Source organism: Narcine bancroftii, chromosome 2, assembly GCF_036971445.1.
Source record: "Narcine bancroftii isolate sNarBan1 chromosome 2, sNarBan1.hap1, whole genome shotgun sequence".
In the NCBI taxonomy this organism is placed as follows: Eukaryota; Metazoa; Chordata; class Chondrichthyes; order Torpediniformes; family Narcinidae; genus Narcine; species Narcine bancroftii.
This window is the reverse complement of record NC_091470.1, coordinates 14548114-14561156: the sequence shown is the minus strand read 5'-3', so window position 1 is coordinate 14561156 and position 13043 is coordinate 14548114. Positions and strand designations below refer to the sequence as shown.

Here is a 13043-nt window from a genome sequence, read left to right as displayed (position 1 = left end):
GGGGAGGGGAAAGAAAGGCGAGCAGGTCAGCAGAAACCAGAGGAGTTGATGTTAATGCCATCTGGCTGGAGAGGGCCCAGATGGAAAATAAGAATCACTGATTGGAGGAACAACATCTGATTTTCCATCTGGGCATTAACGTCAACTTCTCTGCCTTCTGATAACCAGCTCACCCTTTTTTTCCCCCTCCCCCTCCCCCTTCACCCACCCAGCCATCCCTCCTCCCCTGATCACTGGTGTGCCATCCCTCCCTTCTCCACCTATCACCTCCTGCCTTGGCAGGACCTCAAAAGTTATGGGGAGAGGGCCAGGCAGTGGGGCTAAGTGGGAAAACGATTAAATGGCGGGGCAGACTCGATGGGCTGAATATCCTATTTCTGCTCCTATTTCTTATGGTGTTATGATTCATTCCTCAAAAGATTGCAAGATTGCGCCCTTAAGCACCTTTCCAAGGAAGACGAGGAGGTGTTGGGTAAAGGGGAGGTACATTGAGGAGAGATGGGGAGAATATCCCAGCATTGATTGAACGATGGTTGTCGTGGGAAGCAGCAAGGGATATAGGGGGATTTCTCGTGGGTGGTTATGTAGGTAGCCACAGATCGGCTGCCGATAGTCAATGAACAGACATTCTCTTGTCGCAAACTCACAGGAGCAAGAGGAAATTATTTGTAACGTCAGGCGCCTCGTGGGTAAATTTAATTGTTGATACAAAAACAGACAAGAACTGTACACAACCTGGTTAGTACAAAATAAATATTATTTAAACAAATCTTACAATTGAACATTCTTATAGTTCATCCTTTGCTGGATGACACAGATTTCCAAATACAGTCAGAAAGAAGATCAGGCAGTTTCCCCCACAGAGTCTTAAGTTTGCTGAACATCCGTGTGCTCACTTGTCGTGCGAAGGGATTTTTCTGCATCTAAACCCACACCTTGGCCATAGTTCAACCACAGCCTTCGATCGCACTGCCACTCTCGTTCCACCTCCATCCTTAGTGCTTGGCCTCCATGAGCTTTGAGACATCATGGGGCGGTGGAGAAGGAAGTCACATGAAGGTATGTCGCTCCTAATTAATCTTCAATCAGAATTTCCAGCTCTTCCATGGGAACCCGGATTCGGATCTCCTTCTCGGTCATCAAGTCGATAATTTCTTGAAGCTGCCCTGGTAACAGACGGACTGCATCCAGGTACAGGACCTGGGCAAAGAGAGCAATGGAACTTAGCAACATCCAGATTCCATACTCACAGTCAGGAGTATTACAGCACAGAAACAGGCCCTTCGCCCCAACCACCACGCCTCCCTGAGTTAGCCCGATTTGTCTGCATTTGTCCCGTATCCCTCTGAACCTTTCCTATCCACAAACCCATCTAAGTGCCTTTTAAATATTACAATTGTGCCCACCTTCACCACCTCCTCTGCTAGCTCCTTCCACGTACCCACCACCCTCTGTGCAGATAAAGGGGCTCCTTTTAACCTTTCCCTCTCACTTTAAATCTACGTTCAGTTTTGGTCTCCCCTACCCTGGGAAAAAGGCTCAATTCTTTTCAATAGCCATTGCAACCATTTTTTTGGCTATGCCCCCCACCCCCACCCCAGGACTCTGCTCAAGATTTATGTGCCCCTTTCCCCATGAAGCAGTTAGGCTTTTGTTTCTTCTCCCCTACATAATATTTGTGTCCCATGAGGTGAAAAGAAAACAAGGCTTTTGCTTAAATGTGCTGTGGCCTCATTGAGAATGGCAGCCATATGACATAGGAAATGGCCATTCAGCCCATTGAATCTCTGCTGGCTCATAGATCAATCCCATTCTCCCCTCATTTCCATCAACTGTCCCAAAATCAGTGGTTCTCTACCTTATTCTTTCCACTCACATGCCACCTTAAGTAATCCCTTTCAAACCACCTGAAGTAATAATGTCCCTTACTAACTACAGAGGTTAGTAAGAGATTATTTAAAGTGGTTTGTGAGTGGGGAAAAAAAAGGGTTGAGAACCATTGCTCTAAATTCTACATCACCTACACACCAGAGGCAATTTTCACCTCACAACAGCCAACCCCCATGCCTTGGGGATGTGATAAGAAAAGGAGCACCCAGAGGAAACCCACACAGTCACAGAGAGAACATGCAAACTCCGCACAGACAGTGACTGGTCAGGATCAAACCTGGGCCTCTGGTGCGGGGAGGCAGCGGCACCACTGGACAGTCCACTCTTTTCAAAAAGGTGGTATTCTCAAAAAGGACGAGAATATTAAGGCAAAGAAGTATTGCTGAGGCTTTACAAGGAGTTTGCTGTATTGTGAGCAGGTGTGTGGCCCATATCTAAGGAAGGATGTGCTGGGGTTGGAGAGGCTCCAGGAGTTTGAAAGAATGATCCCGATGAAAATTTAAGTTTTAAAATGCTGTACATGCCGTTGTTTTGAATGACTCACGTACACAAGAATCCCAGAATTTCTACCTATTAAATGTTGGTTTTGAGTGATACCCTTTGAATAAGACAACGACCCCCCCCCCCACCCCAACCCCCCAAAAATCTGGCACTAATGGCTGACTAGTGGATGGGGTTAAAAGCAAATCCCAATATTTTACTAACAAATGATCATTTAAAGGTTTAAATTTTATGTGGATATTTTAAAAGAAACCACTGTTGGCTCCTGTAACAGGCCATTTAAAGCTGCACAGAGCTGACGGCGCATGGACCCTTTGGAAGAGCGCTGAGACTTCACAAATAACTAACAGTGCATGCGCAAGATTGCGTCTGAGCCAGCGGGAAGATGGCAGCGGTATTGAGACTTCGTTGTCATGGTTTGGATTTTGGATCCAGCGTATAGGACGACGCTCAATTTTATGGTGAAAATTTTAAGTGGATCGTCCTAACAACAGCATATACAGTATTGACTGGAAGAGAGAAGTTAGCTGCAATCCTTTCTTGTTATCAGCAGGAGCTGATAACATCCTCCTTGTATGGTAAAGTAGTTAAGGACTATTAACCATTAGATAAGGGACATGACCCTGAATAATGAATCCCAAGAGAATACTAAGAAATATATATTATATGGAGAAGTCTGTTCAAGTGTTCTAGAAACCTAGGAGTCTGAGTGTATAAATGTATGACTTGTAAGCTACAAGGCAGACTGTCTTGGGGTGAGATTAGCTGCAGGTAGCCTTGCTTCTTTTTGTAACTGAGTTCTCATGCTTTGCAAAGTTTGTTTTTTGAAGCTATTTTGTGGTTGTTTTCAAGCAACGTCAGGTCCACTTTAACGCTGGCCATGTATACGTATAAGGAACACTTGATGGCTCTGGAGTTTAGAAGGATGAGGGAATATCTCATTGCAACCTACTGAACATTGAAAGGACTGGATAGAGTGGACATGGAAGAGATGTTTCCAGTAGTGGGAGAGTTTAGGACCAAAGGGCACAGACTCAGAATAAAAGGACATCCCTTAAGAACAGAGATGAGGAGAAATTTCTTCAGCCAGAGGGTGGTGAATCTGGAATTTGTTGCCACAGGCAGTTGTGAAGGCCACGATATTGATATATTTAAAGCAGAGCTTGTAAAAACACAACGCTAGAGAAACTCAGCTGGTCAAACAGTGTCCTTTATGTAGCAAAGATAAAAATACATAACCGATATTTTGGGCTTAAGCCCTTCATCAAGGTCTGGAAAAATGTCGACAGGCATCAAATAAAAAGGTAAGGGGGTGAGGCCGTAGGACAAGGGGAATCTTGTGTTTATTCACCAACAAGAAAATGCCTTACCGACATTTTTCCATACCTTGATGAAGGGATCAAGCCTGAAACGTTGGTTCTGTATCTTCATCTTTGCTGTTTAAAGGACACCGTTTGATGCTGAGTTTCTCCAGCATCGTGTTTTTACTTCAATCACAGTGTCTGCAGACCTTCATATTTTACTTCATTAAAGGATCTTGATTAGTCCAGGTGTCAAAGGCCATGGGGAGAAAGGAGGAGAATGAGAGAGAAAAATGCATCAACCATGATTTGAATGGGGGAATGGACTCAAAGGGGTGAATGGTCTAATAATCTCATGAATCAGTCAAGTTGCTTCCTGAGAAATCAACACACCACGTGAAGGCGAGCCAAACAGAAATCTGCAGGCGCTTGGAGAATATGAAGTGACATGGAGTGGATTGGGTAAAATGAGAATCAAGGTCAAGATGGGCCACAATCAGGTTTGACTGGCTCGAGGGGGCAGAATGGGCTACTACTCCCAAATCTGAAAGGGGTTCCCAGAAAGTACCCAGTGCATAGGAAACTGTCAGGCAGTGCAAGGAGGAAGCCTCAGGTACCACCTTACCTTCGCCCATGGACAATGCTGCAGTGCCCTGTAGAACACTCCCTTCGTCCTCTCTGCATTTCCTCGCTTTGCCTGCATAGGGGGAGCATGGAGAAAGCAGCATATTAGCACTGGATCACAAGGGGGGGGGGGGAAGAGGTGGAGGAGAAAGGGATGGCAAAGAGGGTGGTGGGAAAGGAGGGAGGGGGGAAGTGGTGGGGAGATGAGGGAAGGAGCAATGGGGGAGCTGGGAGAGAGGGAAGGGCAAACTATCCAGTTTGGTGTGACAATGAAGTGGACAATCCAACAGCCAGAGCAGTTCTCTCTTTCACCCCCCGAGCTTACAACCCATTGGGTGTGGGGGGAACAGGAGGGTGGCAACGGGAGAGAGAGCAGTGAGGGGAGCAAAGAGCAAACCTATCTCTATCCCGCTGAGGAAGATTGGTGTGACAATCCAACAGCCAGAGCTGTTCTCTCTTTGACCCCCAGGCTTACAACCCATGGGGTGAACCACAATGTTGTGGATACAACAGATGGAGTGGGAAATGCCGTGGAAACAGATCCTCCTATAGACGTGGGATTTCCAGATTGCTCTTACCGTGAAGTGCAGGAACATCCTCCAGAGCAGGACACAGTGCACACCAGCATCAGACTGAACAGCATGCTCAAACAGTGCTCCGATCCGATTGACCAGGCCCGTCTCTGGCAGAGTGCTGTGCAAAATCCCAACATCTGCCCTGAAAGTGAGGAAAGGACAAAATTAATATCTTCCCCAGTGAAGCATATTTCATGGTGTAGTAGCTGCAAAGCATCAGACTCGAATTCCATGCGGACGACCAATAAAGTAGCCGCGAAGATCACTGGGGGTCTCCTTTATTGACAACTTTCATCAGGGAGCATTGCTTAAATTTGTGATTTTTAAAATCGTTTAGGACACAAGCAGGCCCTTCCACCTCATAAGCCTGTGCCACTCAAATACCTAAATTAATCTACAACCCCATTCGCTTTTAAGGGTGGGAGGGAAACAGAACACCTGGAGGATACCTACAGACACAGGGAGAACGTAAAACTCCTTACAGACAGCGCGGGATTTGAACCCAGGTCGCTGGCGCTGTAATAGCGTTGTGCTAATTGCTACGCTAACCAGGCCTCATAAACAGGGCTCAAAGAATTATTGAGGACCCCCTACCATTCATCACATGGTCTCTTTGACCCACTACCATCGGGAAGGAGGTACAGGAGAATAAAAATCAGGACTGGCAGGCTGGGGAATAGCTTCTTCCCTCAGGCTGTTAAATTGATGAACAGTATCCTGTAACCTTGGGGTTCTTATAAATGAAACAAATAAGTTGTTCCAAAATATTTTTACTCATTTATTTTATGTTGTATCTTTATGTATCTGGTACATGTGATGATTGTGTGTGTGCACCGTGGTTCTCTGGTTGTATGTGCACAGTCAGATGATAATAAACTTGAACTGGATGCTTCAGAGTCAAGCTCTGTTCTCACCTCTGCACAGAATCAACCCGTTCCCTCCTCAGCTCTTCCGCACGGATTGCGAACAACCAGGGTAATATGGTGTCTCTTGTTGTCCTGATGACACGGTCAAAAAACCTCCGAGCTCTGCTGCCGCTATGTGACGTGTTTTCGACCTGCACGTACAGCCTCCAAAGATCAGGGGTGCCAGGGAACTTTTGTAAAGCACGTGTGAGGGTTTCACGGAGCGGACGCAAAGGATAGATGCTGACCTTCATGTGAAACCTCAGCAGCTCCGTGTGCATCAGGGTCAGACGCTCGGAGAGTGAAAGCCCAGAGGTGTCGAGTTTTGTTTCACCTTCAGAGGAGAGGCCAACGAGCTTTTCGGAAGCCTGTCTGTAGAGTGCGTCGGCGGACTGAATGCCCACCGTGAGGTACTGGAAGAGCGCAAAGCATCCCACCAAGGTTACCAGATGAGCAGGTTGCTGGGGTCCTGGTGGTACCTCAGATGGAGCACAGTCATTGGTCAAGCAGTTGTGAAAAGCGCGCTCGTAACTCTTCCGGGCCTTCAGCACATCGACTGGGAGGACTTCACCAGTGCAAGGTGAGGAGCCGCTCCCCTGGGCAAACCAAGTCAGGATGCAGAGCGCACGACTTGATACTGCTCCTACCAGACTGCCCGTCAACTCCAGTTCCAGCCATGCGTAGAGGAAGCAGAGGTCACAGAGTGGGGAGCTGGTCAGGCCCCGAGTGACAGTCATGGCAAGGGCTGTGTCAAAGACCCTCCGGGAGTCCTCGACGTTGCCCAGTAGCCACTCCAAGTGGCCATACTCCTTCCAGAGGGCCAGATCATTCCTGTTCTCGGTCTCCTTCAGAAGGCTTTTAGCTAGTTTCTTGCTTCTCTTCCCCTGAGATTTCAGCTTCTTGTTCCCAAACTGCAGGTTCTGCACCACCTGGCAAGCAGCAAAGAAGATGTATTAACCTACAAGCATATTGTTTGATGCATTCAATGGACAAAACACAGACTCAAAGCAAGATTATCCACCTTTGAACCCCAGAATTTATTTCTCATGGTGTTGTGTCATGGTCATCCCTCATAGTCGAGGATGATGCTAGGGGATTCTAGGACAAGAGGGCATAATTTCAGGATAAAAGGGTGACACAGTTCGTGTAGCAATTAGCATAAGGCCTTTACAGCGCCAGCGATCGGGACCAGACCGGGGTTCGAGTCCCACCCTGTCTGTAAGGAGTTTGTAGATTCTCCCTGTGTGTTTTCTTGGAGGCCTGGTTTCCTCCCACTGTTCAAAAGGTACCAGGGGCTGTAGGTTATTAGGGCGTAAATTTGGTGGCAAGGACTCGTGGGCCAAAATGGCCTATTACCATGCTGTATGTCTAAATATATTTAAAAATTAAAAATTTTAAAACAGAGATGCGGGAAAATTCCTTTAGTCAGAGAATTGTGTGTCTGTGGAACTTATGGCCACAGTCGGCTGTGGAAGCGAAGTCGTTGGATGCACTTAAGACTGGGATTGACAGGGATTTGATTCGTCATGGCATCAAGGTTAAGGAGAGAAAGCCAGGGAGTGGGAGGATGGATCAGCACATGATTAGAATGGCGGAGCAGAGTCGATGAGTCAATGGGCTTACTTCTAATACTATATCTTGTGATCTCATAGGGGATGTCTCAAACCAGGGTGGGGGAGGTGGTTGGGGTCTCTCGGGGTGGAGAGAAGCCCAGTTAAGATCAAAGAGAAGAGGAGCCTCTTTTCTCAAGGGACACGGTAATCAGCAAGATCTGGATCTGGAATTCACTGCAAGGGAATTGGAAAGAGAATCAGTGCCTTCACAAGCACATTTGACAGGATGTGAGAGAGCAAAATCTGCAGAGCGTTGGGGGTGAAGGGCAGTGATGGAAGGTAATGAATCAGATGGGAACCAGAGGTCGATAAAGCAAGTCGGCCTGCTGGTGTCTGCTAAAAACTCTGCAACCCCATGATTAATTCACTGTCTGGACCCACGAAGGACTGGGGGAAGGTTTAAGTAGCATTCTTGTGATGCTACAGCAGGGACAGGCAACCTACGGCCCACAATCCATTGCAAAGATACCACGTGCACCTCGTCCACCAGTACAAGTAGTGCAAGAAAACGCAAAATGAGAAAAAGCACAATTAAGCATAGACGGAGTCCGATCCCCCACCCGTCCAGCGCCACCTCAACCACCCCTCCTGTCCCGTCCTCCCATTTGCTCTCAACTTATTAAAAGGCCAAAGCCAAGTACTACATGGCCAGCTCTTGCAAGACCTCCTTGTTGCCCCTGCCATAGGCACTATTTTCCATAGATACGCCACTGCATTTATAGTAGTTCAAACACTGACACACCATCATGGTAAAAGGTTGCCTGCCTCTTGTTCTAGAGCAAGAGGACCTAAATGTGAGAGGGCAGAGAGGTAACTGGGACCTGAGGGGCAATCTTTTCAGTCATGGGTGGCTTGTTTCTGGAACGAGCTGCCAGAGGAAACAATAGTGAATATGAGTTCATTGCCAAACACATTGTGCAATGTATGCACTGGAATTCTAACCTGCTGCAATCGAACAGGCACTTGCAAAGATAAACTATAAGAGTAAACTAATTTAATTAATGAGAGACAATAAATAAATTAGATCATAACATACACAGTAATTCTAGTGCAATAGGTGATCTGCAATTTTGCAGACAGGCGGCACAATTACATTCAGGGAAAGGAAGAGTTGAGAAAGATATAGATCAAATGCAGGGAAATGGGGCTAGCTCAAAATGCCAACTTAGTCAGCATGGAGAAGTTGGGACGAAGGGCCTGTCTCATGAGGTACGACTCTACCCATAATAGTGCAGCTACCTTGGTCTTCTCATAGAGCAGCCAGCTCAGTACCAACTCTGAGCGCTCGGCACCAGAGAACTGAGGCAGTGCTTGTCGAAACACCATCCGAATGAACTCCTCGCCGGACCTGCTGTACCCAGCCACCCGCTTCTGCTTGGACTCCACAGCCGTGAACCCGACAGCAGCGACCCCAGTGGTCGGAACATCCCGCCAACCCGACGGCCTCTTTCCATCTGGTCTGCTACCGAACAGGGTGGGCTCGTCCAGTGCCACGCTGAGGCAGGAGTGAGAAAGGCCTGCTTGTGCAGGGATCCCCAGAAACTGCAGAAAGGAGGACACAAGCTGGAACTTCAGCTTGGGGCTGGAGATCTGGAACATGGAGGAGCTGACATCATCAAACAGCACCTGATGGAGGAAAGAAAATAGTCTATGAACCCTGAACGACACACACACATTTTAAACACAACCTGCATTGAGGCACAGCATCACCTCTTGTCTCTGTTGCAACATTTCCAAATAACATGGATGGCACCTCAATCTTCCTCAGTTTTTAACTGTCTAAAACAATTTTTTTTAAATTCATTGCTATTTATCTCTACGACTCTAACGAATAGCTTGAGCTGGTAATAATTCTGGAATGAGTGTCACACTGCATTTTTAATCACAGTATGTTACAAGTCACCAAAACCAAGGACCAGATTGTGGATTTAGGGAAGGAAAAACCAGAGGAGTGTGATCCAGTGATCACTGGGGGATCAGAGATGGAGAGGGTGGGCAACTTTAATTTCCTGGGAGTCACTAAAATGGATGTCTTTTCCTGGACCCAACACACTAATGTCATCATGAAGAAAGCACATCAGTGCCTATTCTGTGATCCTGCCAAGAACGTGGTCAGAAAATTTGTAGATGGCATTTGAATGGTGCCACGCCATACAGTCATGGATGGAGAGAGAGTAGAGCAGTGGGCTAAGCAAGCATCCTGGAGGCATGCCTGTGTTGATTGTTAGTGAGTAGGAGATTTTTACTGATCCACTCTTGACTATGGTCTTCCGAAGAGCAAGTCATTTTTTTTCCCCGGGTGGGGTGAGGTAACTCTCACAGCTGAGACTTGTGACACAGATGGGCCTTTAAGGAGAATCCAACAACTTCACTGTCATGTCTTATTACTTTTCTCAAACTGTTACAGGGTCCCTCAGGATTAATACAGTACCATAACTATAAGCTCAATAAGCTCCATTGTTAACAAGCATACAAGTTGTGATCCAGACCATTAGATGGAGCTACAGGATCACGTTAACCTCTCAATAATTTGTGTTGTTAACACAAAGATAGATCAGGGAGACCCATGACAGTGGAAATCCAGACCACCCCCCAAAAAAAAGAATCTTGGTGCTTGGGGTCAACTGAGGACTTCACCAGAGGTTGACAAGCTTTTGAAGGGCAAATGAACAACATTCAGTCAGCTCTCTCACATAACATGATAAAGGGCTGGTCTCAAAGTGTGCTGACTGGGAGATGAACATGGCCCATCTTTTACACACATTGAATGTGATCACTTATCCCAAATCAGGGTTCAGGAATAGACCTTAGGCTTGTGTGACAAAGTTGCCTTCGCTAGCCCCCACACGGCAAAAATCCTGCTGCACTAGATTTTTTTGTTTTTTTTTTTAATTTTTTTATTTTTCACACCATAAATCACATTAGCCATGATATACACTTTTTCTTTTTCACACATATACAGTGACTTTTTCTCCTCCCCCACTCCCTCCTCCCAAGCCACCCCCCCCCTCATCCATTTTAGGTATACAATCTAGGTTGCATTAAGCCAGTCAGACAATGTTGTCATTCAACAAAAATACACCAGAAATTCTACTGAGTCCATTCTTTTCTTTCCTTCTCCTTCCATCAACTTAGGTAATGTTTGTCCCCGGTAGGTTTTCGCTATTGTATTTAATGTAAGGCTCCCATACTTGTTCGAATATTTCAATATTATTTCTTAAACTATATGTTATTTTTTCTAATGGAATACATTTATTCATTTCTATATACCATAGTTGTATTTTCAAATTATCTTCCAATTTCCAGGTTGACATAATACATTTTTTTGCTACGGCTAGGGCTATCTTAACAAATCTTTTTTGTGCATCCTCCAAATCAATTCCAAATTCTTTGTTTGTTATGTTACTTAGGAGAAAAATCTCTGGATTCTTTGGTATATTGTTTTCTGTTATTTTATTTAATATCTGACTGAGATCATCCCAAAATTTTTCTACTCTCTCACATGTCCAGATTGCATGAATTGTTGTTCCCATTTCTTTTTTACATCGAAAACATCTATCAGATACTGTTGGGTCCCATTTATTTAACTTTTGCGGTGTAATGTATAGTCTGTGTAACCAATTATATTGTATCATACGTAGCCTCGTATTTATTGTATTTCTCATCGTTCCAGAACATAATTTCTCCCATGTTTCCTTTTTTATCTTTATATTTAAATCTTGTTCCCATTTTTGTTTAGTTTTACCATTTGTTTCCTCATTCTCCTTTTCTTGCAGTTTAATATACATATTTGTTATAAATCTTTTGATTAACATTGTATCTGTAATCACATATTCAAGGTTACTTCCCTCTGGTAAACTCAAATTGCTTCCTAATTTATCTTTCAAGTAGGATCTCAGTTGGTAATATGCCAGCGCTGTATCTCCAGTTATATTGTACTTATCTCTCATTTGTTCAAAGGATAAGAAACTACTTCCTGAAAAACAATTTTCTATTCTTTTAATCCCTTTTTTTTCCCATTCTCTAAAGGAAAGGTTATCCATTGTAAAAGGGAGTAGCTTATTTTGCGTCAATATTAGTTTTGGTAATTGATAATTTGTTTTATTTCTTTCTACATGAATCTTCTTCCAAATATTGAGGAGATGATGTAATACTGGAGAAGTTCTATGTTGTACCAATTTTTCATCCCATTTATATAATATGTGTTCAGGTATCTTTTCCCCTATTTTATCTAATTCTAATCTCGTCCAGTCTGGTTTTTCCCTTGTTTGATAAAAATCTGATAGGTATCTTAATTGTGCGGCTCTATAATAATTTTTAAAGTTTGGCAATTGTAAGCCTCCTTGTTTATACCATTCTGTTAATTTATCTAGTGCTATCCTCGGTTTCCCCCCTCTCCATAAAAATTTCCTTATTATTTTCTTTAACTCTTTGAAGAATTTTTCTGTCAGTTGTATTGGCAATGCCTGAAATAAGTATAATATCCTTGGAAAAATGTTCATTTTAATACAGTTTATCCTTCCTATCAGTGTTAGTGGTAGATCTTTCCAATGCTCTAAATCGTCGTGTAATTTTTTCATTAGTGGATTATAATTGAGTTTATATAATTGGCCTAGATTTTTGTTTATTTGTACACCTAGGTATCTTATTGCCTGCATTTGCCATCTGAATGGAGATTCCTTCTTAAATTTTGAGAAATCTGCATTATTCATAGGCATTGCTTCACTTTTATTTACGTTTATCTTGTAACCCGACACTTCTCCATATTCCTTCAATTTCTTATATAATTCTTTTATTGATAGTTCTGGTTCTGTTAAGTACACTATAACATCATCCGCAAATAGACTGATTTTATATTCCCTGTCTTTTATTTTTATTCCTTTTATATTATTATCTATTCTTATCAATTCTGCTAGTGGTTCTATAGCTAGCGCAAACAATAAAGGTGATAGTGGGCATCCCTGCCGCGTTGACCTGCTTAAGTTAAATTGCTTTGATACATGTCCATTTACTGTCACTTTCGCTAACGGTCCCTTATATAATGCTTTAATCCAATTAATATACTTCTCCGGTAAACTGAATTTTTGCAATACTTTGAACAAATAATTCCATTCTACTCTGTCGAAGGCCTTCTCTGCGTCTAAAGCAACTGCTACTGTAGGTGCTTTATTCCCTTCTACTGCATGAATTAAGTTAATAAATTTACAAATATTGTCAGTTGTGCGTCTTTTTTTGATAAATCCAGTTTGGTCTAAATTTACCATTTTCGGTACCTGTTCTGCTAATCTGTTTGCTAATAGTTTAGCTATTATCTTATAATCCGTGTTTAGCAAAGATCTTGGTCTATATGACGCTGGTGAGAGTGGATCTTTCCCTTGTTTTAGTATTACTGTAATTATTGCTGTTTTACATGAATCTGGTAAGTTTTGTGTCTCATCAATCTGGTTGATTACATCCAGGAGGGGCGGTATTAATAAGTCTTTAAATGTTTTGTAGAATTCTATTGGAAATCCATCCTCTCCTGGTGTCTTATTATTTGGTAATTTTTTTATTATCTCTTGTATTTCTACTGTTCCAAATGGTTCTGTTAATTTATTTTGTTCCTCTATTTGTAGTTTTGGTAGTTCAATTTTA

At 43.7% G+C, this 13043-nt stretch overlaps 1 protein-coding gene across 2 annotated transcripts in view; it reads right to left on the bottom strand.

Moving 5' to 3' along the window:
* Positions 1 to 738: 738 nt before the first annotated feature.
* Positions 739 to 13043, bottom strand: part of nrde2 (NRDE-2, necessary for RNA interference, domain containing) — a 78881-nt gene continuing 66576 nt past the window's right edge. For both annotated transcript variants that reach the window (XM_069915903.1, XM_069915904.1), the window contains exons 10-14: positions 8649 to 9035; positions 5806 to 6725; positions 4895 to 5033; positions 4318 to 4389; positions 739 to 1200 (exon numbers count right to left, since the gene is read on the bottom strand). In XM_069915903.1, coding sequence (XP_069772004.1) covers positions 1075 to 1200; positions 4318 to 4389; positions 4895 to 5033; positions 5806 to 6725; positions 8649 to 9035 — 1644 coding nt within the window. In that variant the 3' untranslated portion in view covers positions 739 to 1074. The remainder of the gene's footprint in view (positions 1201 to 4317; positions 4390 to 4894; positions 5034 to 5805; positions 6726 to 8648; positions 9036 to 13043) is intronic.